At 35.9% G+C, this 12,197-nt stretch overlaps 1 protein-coding gene across 1 annotated transcript; it reads left to right on the forward strand.

The window, feature by feature from the left end:
• The first annotated feature begins 1,595 nt into the window (after positions 1–1,595).
• LOC130737445 (mitotic spindle checkpoint protein BUBR1) lies at positions 1,596–6,091 on the forward strand. The gene is made up of 10 exons (XM_057589208.1): positions 1,596–1,944; positions 2,557–2,701; positions 3,000–3,157; positions 3,881–3,962; positions 4,079–4,142; positions 4,226–4,274; positions 4,892–5,051; positions 5,188–5,267; positions 5,648–5,725; positions 5,817–6,091. Exons 1-10 carry the CDS (start codon positions 1,688–1,690, stop codon positions 5,878–5,880), a joined length of 1,137 nt encoding a protein of 378 aa, XP_057445191.1. The 5' UTR covers positions 1,596–1,687; the 3' UTR covers positions 5,881–6,091.
• The last annotated feature ends 6,106 nt before the right edge of the window (positions 6,092–12,197 follow it).

Raw genomic sequence — 12,197 nt, forward strand, 5'->3', positions numbered from 1 at the left:
CTTATGTTATGGGTTTGGGTGGGATTTCTGGCTTGGTTATGGATCTTATTTTGGGTTAATGGGTTTGATTTGAAATCAGGATTTTTCTGAAGAAGAGAAGAAGAAGCTCCATAAGAGAAAGGGGGAAATGATTTTGTTAATTAGATTAGGGTTAGTTAATTAATTTTGGTTAATTAGGGTAATTAATCTGACAAGTAATTTTTTTTTATTTTTTTTTTAAATCAATGTCGGCTCACTTAACTCTGTCAGCGTGTCATTTCATCACTCAGAGCTCCGGTGAGGATCCGCTCCATATGATTTTCAAATATGAGGATCTTTTTTCAATAATAAGGACCTAGGTCAGACGGCGACACAAAGACAGAGACTAATTGTTAATCCGAAATTCCACCTAGGAAGGATTGTCGAAATTTGACAAAAGAAAGCCATGGAAAATACTAAGTTAAACTGGCAAGTTGGGCTGATCGTGAAATTCGACAACCACAACGCTTGGAGCAGTTACAAAAGAAGTGGGCAATTAAGAGCACGTGCACTCACCCACGACGCAAGGAAACGGTTAAGAGCGCGTGCCTTCCCCCACGACGCAGGTCACCCACGATGCAGGCAAGCGGTTGAGATGCATGCCCTGTCCCACGATGCAAGAAGCTTCTGGAGCAAGTATGAGATAGTGGACCATCAAGCCCACTAACCCATTCAGCAGAAGGAAAAACTGTCAAGGACATGTGAAGCAATGGAGCACTATAAATAGGAGAGGATAATTCAGAAAAAGGGTTCCCATCTCAACTCCAAAAAACTCACTAAAAAGCTCACATGTCCGCATCAAAGAGACTTCAAAGGCCTAACGTGACAATGAAGGAGTATGTTGCAGAACCAGTCATTTACAATTCCTGCATTTAGTGCTTTCAAACTTGCTGTTTTGTTCATTTTCCTGTCGATTTCTCATTTGATGTAATTTTCCTTTGTTTTTCGACTTGCTTTTCTTGTACTTTGCACTTTGATTAATGAAATTCAGTTTCCAGTCTTTATAAATTATTTGTTTTCTTTACAAATTCATCCGTTCACTCTCGTTTGTCGAAAAACACATTTTGCACACAACACTTTGACAAGACGTTTTTCCGAAAGAACCCCTAATCTTAAACTTTTTTCAGTCGAAATTGGAGAATGTTTATTTACCAAATATCACTGTAAACACTAATATAGTGCTTAACCCTTTTCTTTATACTATTACTTATATAATATACATATTTTTTTTACATCGGAAAGATAAATTGCACCATAGGATTGATCGCTGGACCCCAACCCATATGTCTCAAACTCTTATCACTTTTTTTACTTTTTATTTTGCCTTTAATATTTAAAAACAATTAAAATTTAATTCATAAATTAAAAACTTGCGTAGTGAGATTATTATTAATTGTATGATATGAATGAAAATTATCGTATAAGAGATACCAATATTATAAAACAATTATATTTTGTTTTTCATCTAATTCAAAAAAAAAAATTACTTGGTGGAGTGGGGTAAATATTTTAAATTAATTAATTATTAATATATAAAGAGCCAACGGCTAGAATCCGCATAGTATATTACAGTATTTTCAAATTTTGAATCCCTAAATCCAACAACGCTCCCCTCAAATTCCCGTTTCTTTCCCCGAGAAGAAGAAGTCAAAGACGAAGCTTTACAACAATGGCGGAGTGCGAGATCGAGAAGGTGGACGCAGAGACAGCGTTTCTGGCGTCGAAGAGAGAGAGCGGGAACGAATGGGAGATCTTCAAGGAGAACGTGAGACCACTGAAGAGAGGACGCAACGTCGATCTCCTCAACCACGCTCTCAAGTCCCACACCGATAACAACCTCAAGAAATCGCTCCTTCATCACCGAATGAAACTCCTTCAAGAAATCGATGAATACCAAGGCGAAGACCCTCTTCTCCCATGGCTACAGTAAGCAGCATCTCTTCATAACAACCCACTTTTTTCAATTTATTTTGGAATTAATCTATAATTTCACACTGAAAATCGTTTTGTATTAACTACTTAACTGCGCAATTTCGATCTATTTGTCGAAAGGTACCATCAATTTTTTATGTCTTTATGAATTTGTCATTACTTTTTGGTTAGGGTTTATGATTTGTAATGGAATAGCTGACCCGTGTAACTATAACTGCTAATTGTTGTGTATTTGACATAATAGTGCATGTTTGTGAATCTTTCTCCTATTGATTTTGAAACTATGTTCAATTTGGGGTAGAAAAATCTTGGCTTCTAGGTTTTTTAGAATCGATTCTGATGAAAATCCAAACATGCGAATAGTGAATTTTGAAATTAAAAATGAAGATGTATGGTAGGCAAATTCTTAGGGTTGATTTGTGTATACAACACTAGCAAGAACCAAAGCACTGTAGATTTATTCTTAGGGATACCAAATTAACTATTAATTTGTGCACTCTCTTGCTTATTGACAGAATGATGAATTTATGTGAAAGTTTGAGGATTAACTTATGTACACAAAACCTTCAATGTCCTAATTGTGTTTTTTTTTTCATGGTGTTGAAGGTGTATTAAGTGGGTTCAGGAGGCGTTTCCTCCAGGTGGAGACAGTTCGGGGCTGGTTGTGATTTACGAGCAGTGCGTGCGTGCATTTTGGCATTCGGAGCGCTATAAGGATGATCTGCGCTACCTCAAAGTGTGGCTTGAATATGTGGGTTTTTCTTAGTATATGTATGGATTGGCGTTCAAAGTCATTTCTCACCCCTTGCATGAATTTCAAAGCGTTAACAGCTATGTATGGATTGGCGTTCAAAGTCATTTCTCACCCCTTGCATGAATTTCAAAGCGTTAACAGTTTGTTGGATTGAAGTTGAATGTATTTTTCCTCACATTTCTGTTAACTCAACGGTTTTTCAAACACACCCTTAATCTTATCACACTTCTGTTGGTTTGTTTGTTTGTTGATGTTACTTAATTTACTTGCTTCAATTTATTAAATGTTGTTGCAGGCAGATAATTGCTTCGATAAGGAAGTTATATATGCTTTTCTAGATTCAAATGGAATTGGAAAAACTCATTCCGATTTCTACATTTCTTATGGTTTGCACTTGGAATCTAAGAACAAGATTAAAGCTGCTAACCAGACATTCGAACTTGGCATATCTAGGTATTGACCTCTCATCTCTTGGAGCTTGTGAATGAAATCTTTTCTTGTTTGATGTGTTATTGTGTTAGTTACATATCCCAATTGAATAACTCCATCTTCTCATACTAAATCCTCCTAATAACTTTAGGAAGTAAGTAAGACTATTGTTTTTGCATTTATTATGTCCTCTGTTCCTGATGTTTTGCATACTGTTTAGGACTTCTATAATTTATATATAACTTGATTCCCTTATTTAAAAGAGAGTCATTTTAAAGAGAGAAAAAATAGTACTTGGTTGAGCAATTGGTGAGAATTGTGATAGGGTGAGAGAACAGATTAGTATTTGGTTGACTAATTCTGAAATAATTATTACATGAGGGTATAGATTGTAAACATGAGATAAATGAACTTGGATTCTAAAACAACAGAAGTTTTAGAAAAAATTTGGAAAAACTAAAGCAACAATAGATTAAGAACGGAGGTAGTGTGGTTGCATATTATAAGTGATTAAGGGGATGTCAGAGGACTTGATAGGACTTACTACAAGCAAACAATTACTCAAAGTGCATGTCCCCGTGTAATTTCGTTTCATACAAATTTGGAAAGGCGAGAATGTTGTTGCTCTCTCTCTCCTACTTTGGTTTATTTCAAATTTTGATGGTTGAATTTTCCAATGATATTTGTATGCTGCAAGATTTACGGACTAGCAATTTTGTCATCCCTCATTAGATTGTCATTTTGCAGGAATGCTCAACCCATTGAAAAATTGAAAGCTGCTTATAGAAATTTTTTTGCACGCTCATTGACAAGGCCAAAAACTATAGACGTATGTGGAGTACTAATTAAGTACTTCTTCCAATCTAAACTACTATAACTATGATATGATCTATGATCTATCTAATCTACTATTGTTGTCTAACCCCATATTTTTTCCCTACCTAGGATTCAATGGAAAAACTAGCACCTGGGCGTAGCTTTGGAACTCTTCTTGCCAAGACAGAGAATCGTGAGTCTTCTGTTCTCTGTTTTTCCTGTATGTTACCTTTTGTCTCAAATCTATTATTTCTGAATGTTTCCCCTGTGTTGCAGGTGCACCGTTGGCCTCATTGAACAGAAATTCTTCTGCTACGAATAATAGGTAACACTGAGAAAGCAATTCACTTATATCTTTGGCTTTATTTAGTCGCAATTGGCTACCTAGTACTGTTCTTCCCTTGTATTTCTTCTTTCGTGGATCCTTATCTACTTTTTTAGTGCCTGTTGGCTTCCCATTTGCGTCATCACACGCATCCATGGAGAAGTAAGATTTTGCCACGTCGGCATTGAGTTCAAAGAAAATCCTAAAAGATACACTGTTTTGTAGACACTCGCACTCCGAGTGGGTGTCTAGAGAGAAATGAATAGAAGACAGATGAGTAGATATAATGTGATATGATATGAAGAGAGATAGAGAGAAATTGGGTTGTTTGTGGGGTGTCGATACTGTTGGGTGTCCAAAAAGCAGGATTGATATGTTTTTTCTCTAATTGACACTGCATTTATATACTATATACCTAGTTTGTAGAGAAATATATAAAATCATGAGTTTTTCAGAGACATTCAAATTGAACTTGAAATTTTAACTCCAAACTTATGTCAACTTTAAACTCATGTTACATTCCTCCCTAGGCATTCAGAAAGTGAAGGATTTCTCATTTCTTAGAATATCTTCATGAATTTTTTTGATGATACTCCATGTTTTTTCTCTTCATGTAGGACTAGAGGAACTTCACTTTCTATTTATAAAGATTCAGCTGCCACTGGTGAGACCTACTCACAACAGTCAGACATATCACAACCTTGGCACACACTTGGAGCTCGAGCTGAAAGAAATAAGGAAAATAATGCAATTCCCGGCAAATGGAAATCCTTCAAGGTGCTCATTTTCCTCCACATCTTTCTTTTTGTCTGCCCTTCTCATGATTGATCACATTACATCTTAGAATACTTTACTTTCTCTTTTGGTTTGTGTCCTAAATTTGTTTAACGTCCAATTTACGTAATGATTTCAGATTCCACAGCGACCTGGGACTATATCCGGAGCTGCTACTGCTAGTGCTATCCCTGTGTTTATTGATGAAGAGTGTCAAGAGTAAGTAGAATCACTTTCCCAGTACCTTTACATATAGATATCTTTCCCAAATGGCAACCTCCTTTGTACCTTCTCAATTTTGCTCTTATCACAGTTTGGTAACACCTTAAAAATGGGGTGAAAATCTAATCACTCTTCAACACTTGTTAATATCAATCTAATCCCTTCGTTAACTTTTCCTCCTCTCAATATTTAGGGTACAAAAAACTCATTCTTGGAATTATCACTAGAAATAAAATTGTTACAAAAGAACTTCCCCAACTATTAGAGCAAGAGAAAAGCTTACCTTTTCTGTTTGAAAAGAATCTGTTGGGAATGATCCAGAATAGAATAGATGTCTATCTAGAACATATTGATGAACCTATTACATGTTTTTACAGTTCACAAAGTATGAAAGCAGAGGGTTGTAAGTCCTCAAGTTTGAAGATTAGGCAGGAGGATGACAAAGACTTGAAAAGGTAATCCAGATTCACCTGATAATTAGCTATTTGCTAACAGCAATTATATAAGACCCTTGTAACTTGACACGTGTGCGATTGTTCCCTGCAGTGAAACAGAGCTACTCAGGAAGAATCCATTGCGCAACTTTCCAAAAAACAGCCTCCCCAGATAATTGAGAAACCTTAGAAAATTAATGCTCATTGCAGCTGTATGATATCTTTTCTTCAACAATTTGCGGGTCAGCTTTTCCCTAGAAAGCTTGACTCTCACATTTATCTTTGGCTTGTATTTGTATTGGAATTTCGGGTTTGTTTGATTGATTGAAAACTAGTGATTTTTTTTACCCGTGCGTTGCACGGGGAATATGTTTATTGTATTTGATACATCGATTATATTTTAAATTATAAAAAAATTTAAGATACTAAGAATGTAAGAAAAATCATAATGAAGCAGATGATAAACACATATTAATCATGGAAAAAAAAAAGAATGTGTCTATTGTATTTGATACATCGATTAATATTTTAAATTATAAAAAATTTAACATACTAAGAATGTAAGAACAATTATAATAAAGCAGATGATAAAAACATATTAATCATGGGGAAAAAAATGTGATAGTAGCACAAATTAGGGTTGTGAAAGATAAATCACAAAATATGACATCATTTTGTTTATTTGAAGTCATAAAATAGCAATATATCAGACTTTGTACAAAATTTACGAACCTTAAATCGACAAAAATAATTTTGCATAGATTTTAAATTAGCCAACATAGACTTATTTTGGTAATAAATTTTAGGTGCAGAAATTTCTCCTCTCCATTTATAACTGAATGCATTCGGTTGGTATCCCATTTGATTTTATTTGAAATTTAACATAATATCAATCAATTAGTTCAGAATATAATGATTGTTTAAAAAAATATAATGATACTTTTTATATAAAACAAAATCTCACATTACATATGCATAAAGAAATCTCTAAAGTTAAAAAGAAGATTTTAATATTTTATAAAAAAGTTTCTCATATTTAAAATTTTTAAATTAGCCAGATTTGTTTTGGTAATAAATTTTTGGTGCAGAAATTTCTCCTCTCCATTTATAACTGAATAAATTCGGTTGGTATCTCATTTGATTTTATTTGTAATTTAACACAATATCAATCAATTAGTTTAGAGTATAATGATTGTTTAAAAAAAATATAATATTTTTTATATAAAATAATATCTCACGTTACATATGTATAAAAAATCTCTAAAGTTAAAAAGAAGATTTTAAAATTTTCAGTGTAACACGTGTCAAAATAGGAGAAGGATTTACTTATACATAGGTGGCAACACCTTGAAATATCATTACAACAAACAATTATCTTTGCATGCTCTTTTTTGCCACCATTTATCAAGAAGTGTGGGCCTTTAGAGTTGTATAGTAGCCACCAACTGTATTTAGAATACCACATTTTATACTATTCTTGGTGTAGAACTCAAGCTCAATTTCTTGCAAATCCATCACATATCATCAATCATTGTCATGCTTCTTTGGTAGTTGGGAGCATCAATGTCTTTCTTTTACTCTACATCATTGGGAATGATCTTAAATTGTGCAAGATGATGCATCTGTTATATATAAAAAAAATACAAAACCAAATTGCAAATCAAGCAAGAGCTTACATTGCACATGTGAGATGGACAAAACAGATTGAGAGGAACAATGAAATAATGTTTAGGTAGTGGAAAACAATTGAATTACCAAAAAAAAGGTGAGCAACAGACATGCAAGTCCATAAAACCCGGATAAGAGTTAATAATCTTTTTATACTAAGCAATCTGAATGTGTGAAGGCTATAATAAATTTCTTCCCTTACCTAAGATTGGGATGAGAGGTGATGTCCATAGAGCTCAGCAAAGTCCCTGTCCTCATTATATGAACCCATAACTGTTCATTCTGCCACCAATCTTATACACTAACCCCATTCCACATCAGATCAAGAATTACAGTAACAAAAATGGAGACAAAAAGGAAAATGAACCACATGCTTGAAAAGTTACTTATTTGCATTAGATTCATAATTCTAAGATCCAAAATCAATAAAAATGAGTAGCTATAAATTTATCAGCAAGAAATGAGATAGCAAGAGCAAATGCCATAAATTGGTGGATGAAAATAAGGAAATTTTATATGATTCATTCTCCTTACCCACATTCTCTTTCCATTCAGCTCATTAACTGTGTTAAGGCTTGCTTCCCACTAAGCAAAAGTTAGTATTAGTTATGAAGCCAAACTAAATGTAACATATGAGTTATAAAGATGCAGCTATGAGAATGCAGTTCCCGGACCATAACCCCAAACATTCTTGAGCCAAATAGGAAACTTCCTGAAAATCAAATAGAATCAGACCTTTAGTTAAGCAAATTTAGAATTTTAACCCATGTACTAATTGAAAAAAAAAAGCTTCCACTATTGAGATAGTAAAGAAAAATAAAAGAGACTATAGTTATGTCTAAAAGCGATTTACAATTGACAACAAAAAAAAGCTATTAATTAATAAGAAAAATAGCAAAATCTGGAATTGAAAGCAATCATATGAATAAGTATCTTCTTATGAGTTATAAAGATGCATCTATGAGTACAACTAATACCCATGGATGTGACAGGTATAAGGATGCAGTTCCCGGACCATAACCCCAAACATTCTTGAGCCAAATAGGAAACTTCCTGAAAATCAAATAGAATCAGACCTTTAGTTAAGCAAATTTAGAATTTTAACCCATGTACTAATTGAAAAAAAAGCTTCCACTATTGAGATAGTAAAAAAAAATAAAAGAGACTATAGCTATGTCTAAAAGCGATTTACAATTGACAACAAAAAAAATCTATTAATTAATAAGAAAAATAGCAAAATCTGGAATTGAAAGCAATCATATGAATAAGTATCTTACCTAAATCTCATTTCTTTAACTGGGATCCTGAGTCAAATTTGTTGGACGTTGAAGGTATGAAAAACGGTAGAAAGGGGGGGTTTGAATAACGTTTTTAGAACAAAACTTCCACCTTAAAGATTTAGACAAATCTTTCGAGAACTTTAGTGCTAAAGATAAGAGATAGAAAAGCACACAAGGATTTTATCCTGGTTCACTTGATAAATCACTCAAGCTACTCCAGTCCACCCGTTAAGGTGATTTCTTCCTTCTTAGAATGAAGGCAATCCACTAATCAGGTAAGAGTTACAACTGCACTTGAAACCTACAAGTGACTAACAATTACACTGACTTAGCTCACACTAAGATTCACTCTCTTAGTCTTCTCTAGGATCCGATCAACCTTGATCTCCTAAAGGAACTAAACAAACTGTTTATCAAAGAATTGTTTACAAGAGATTTGCTTCTAAAAAGCTAATTGTAAACTCAATGAATTTCAGATGAAAGAAGGCTTAGAATATTTTGAATATGTCTTGCGCGTGTGTATTACTTCTTCTTAGTTTCTTAGCCGCTTCTTTCAATCTTCAGCCTCTATATATACTCCAAGGATTAGGGTTGAGCGTTGCATGGGAAATGCTACCGTTGGAGGGCAGTTCTGGAAAATCCAGCTTCTGCTGTGGCTGAGAACGTTAGGTAGGTCGTCAGGAAGGTACACTTGTTTTTGTACTTGGATAGCGACTTGACCTTTTAACCTAGGAGACTTCTGATCAGGGGAATACTTCATATTGGAACTTGTGAAGCCGGTTGATCAGAGTCAGAGGGAAAGCACAGATCCTCTGACCATTGTATCTTCTGATTCTGAACTCAGAGGGAAGAACATGGCCTTCAGAGTTTCTTGCTTCTGGACTTCAGAGTTTCCACTATTCAGCTTCTGGATCTTCAGAGTCTTCTACACCATCAGAACATCTGAACCTTCAGTGTTTCTTGGTTATCAGAACTTTCTGGATCTTCAGAGCTTCTAGCGACTGAGTCCACATCAGAGTTTGTATAGCTTCAGAACTTCTGAAGCTTTTCCACTGTTCATACTGAACATGGTGAATGCGAAAGCGTTGCTTGGGTTACCCTTTATACACAGTGCTTCTGATTTGTGTGAGATTGAGTTGAGGTCAGAGCCTGTAAATAGCACACTCAGAAAAACACGTTAGAGTACCACAATTGTTCATATCAAAAGGTTAACTTGTAATCATCAAAACATAGAGTTGTACTACTAGATCAAAACTTGATCTTACAATCTCCCCCTTTTTGATGATGACAAAACTAAGATTTTTGATGAACAATTCTTAAACATTAAACTGAATTCACTCAGAGTTTAGAGATATAGAATAAGACTTATCCTGATGTGAATAGTTTATCTTGCTCATTCTGAATTCAAGTCACTGCTTGATTCTGAGCTTAGCTCCCCCTGAATCTAATACTTGATGAAAACGTTAGTAAAGTCTAGATTCTGAGCTAAAAAATATAAGAGTTCAGAGTGAAAAGCTTATGACATAGATGAAAAACGAATAATCAGAGCGCATAAGTGATCAGAGTCATGGACAAGGTATCAGACTCTTGGGTATCAGAGTCAACTTAGAATCACTTCAGAAGAAGTGAAATGTATTCCTTGTATTTGCCCAGTGACACATCTATGGTCATGAAGGTGGAACTCTTAAAATCTCCAAAAGAAAAATAAGTCACACTAACACATCTTACACATCAAAAACTGGGTTTACTCCCCCTTTTTGTCATAAGCAAAAAGCTTGGGGTGTGAAAAACTTAGCTTGAAGTACAAGGTACTCCCCCTTAGAGAAAGTCTAAGTTTAAAAGAAAATGAAAACGATGTAAGAATCAGAGTTAGGCGAAATAAATAAAAGAGTTAATGCAAGGGATGAACGTTTACCACCGGTCAAGTGAGTAAATAGAAGGGTCAGTTACCAAGAACTTAACCTCGAGAAACTGTAGGAGCATTAACTTGCAGAGAGAAAGTGAAGCCTATATAAAGCGTTGGAGAGAAAGGCAAGCTTCACACCTCGAATAATTTTCAGTAAAAAAGAATGGAATCATACAACGTAGCACTAGAAGAGCTGAGGAAGAAGGCCTTTGAAGAGGACTTGTTCCTGAACATCAGGCATCCAGAGGGTGCAACCACCATCGCGGAGCTGACACGGACACTGCTGGAAGAGGACCTGCGTCCAGAGTTGGAGAGAGACCTGAAGGAATTTCTTGCCTTCGTGGAGGAGGTGCAAGAACTCAGCCGGCTTGAACTCAAGCTGCTGGAAGAGAAAGAGTGTTTGGAAGAGAAGCTCAGGACTTCAAAAGAGATTCTGGAGAGGGATGAGCTAAATGTTAGGCTCAACAACATCCAGCATGGACTGGATCGTCTGGAGAAGGATAGGTCAGAGCAGCGCCAGGAGTGCAGAAGAATGAGGAGAGATCCTCCATTCTAGATTATATGATGTAAAGAAATATGATGTAAACACAAAACAAGTTATGAATAAAACAAGTTTAGCAAACATATGTGACACAAAGATATATATATATATATATATGCATATAGAATCACAAACGAACAAATTAAAATAAGTAAATAAAAAAGAAACAGAGTTTAACAAAAGGAAAACAAGGTTAACGAAAGAAGAAAAAGAAGAGATCCTAAAACTAAGGTTTGTCAGTGCGTCGCAGAAGTTCCAGCATCATTTGCTTCATCTCAATCAGCATGGATTCATGAGTGTCAAGACGTTGTTCCATGATGTCGAGTCTGGATGAGCTTGTCTGAGTAGAGCGGGAAGGAACATTCTGAGCAGCCTGAGGATCTGGAATGGAAGCAGAAGCAGCAGGAGTAAACATAACTGGTGCAAGTCGCTCTGCCTCAGCCTCAGCTTCAAGACGCTCTGCCTCAAGTCTGGCTTGTTCAGCCTGAGCTGCTGCTTGACGTGCAGCTTCTTCTGCTTGTTCTTTCTTTCTCTTGGCTTCTTCAAGAGCTTCAAGAAGCTTATTTCTCTGTTCTAGTTCATGAAGAGCCACCCTTCTAGCAAACCTTTGCTTTGCAGCCTCAATGCTCTGACTGCCCTCTGCATGCAGGAGCTGCATCATAATCGGAACTTGAGCCACTAGCCAAGTGCTCAGATTGTTCCACTCATCAGCCACATTTTCAGCATTCTCACTGAGATCAGTCTGACCGTGCACATTGCGGAGCCTCAAGGAGGCTTCATGATAGAAGATATTGATGCACTCAGAGAGAGATGTGGGTTGAAGGTGAGTATAGGGAATTATGGAGAGGTTGGGTTCAGGAGAGGCTGGGTGATTGCTGCTATGAGCTTCAGAGGCACCTTGTGGAGAACCAATGTTAATCATGGGAGCATTGGGTTCAGAGGTTCCAAGGTGAGGATCTGAAGTTTCAACCAGAGGGTGAGGTGATCTAACCGAGGATTGGTTAGACACTGATTGTTCGGGTTCAGGGTCTGGTTGAATGGGCTCTTGTTGGTCAGGGACAGGGTGAGCTTGTTGAACTAAGGGGTCTGCCTCTTGGA

The sequence above is a fragment of the Lotus japonicus genome, chromosome 2, assembly GCF_012489685.1.
Source record: "Lotus japonicus ecotype B-129 chromosome 2, LjGifu_v1.2".
Classification (NCBI taxonomy): domain Eukaryota; kingdom Viridiplantae; phylum Streptophyta; class Magnoliopsida; order Fabales; family Fabaceae; genus Lotus; species Lotus japonicus.

Bases quoted from the DNA above. Each gene is read 5' to 3' on its own strand.
- LOC130737445 (XM_057589208.1), top strand. From the start codon at position 1,688: ATGGCGGAGTGCGAGATCGAGAAGGTGGACGCAGAGACAGCGTTTCTG. The intron at 2,702-2,999 runs GTGGGTTTTTCT...ATGTTGTTGCAG, and splicing joins TCAAAGTGTGGCTTGAATAT to GCAGATAATTGCTTCGATAA. The intron at 5,726-5,816 runs GTAATCCAGATT...TGTTCCCTGCAG, and splicing joins GATGACAAAGACTTGAAAAG to TGAAACAGAGCTACTCAGGA.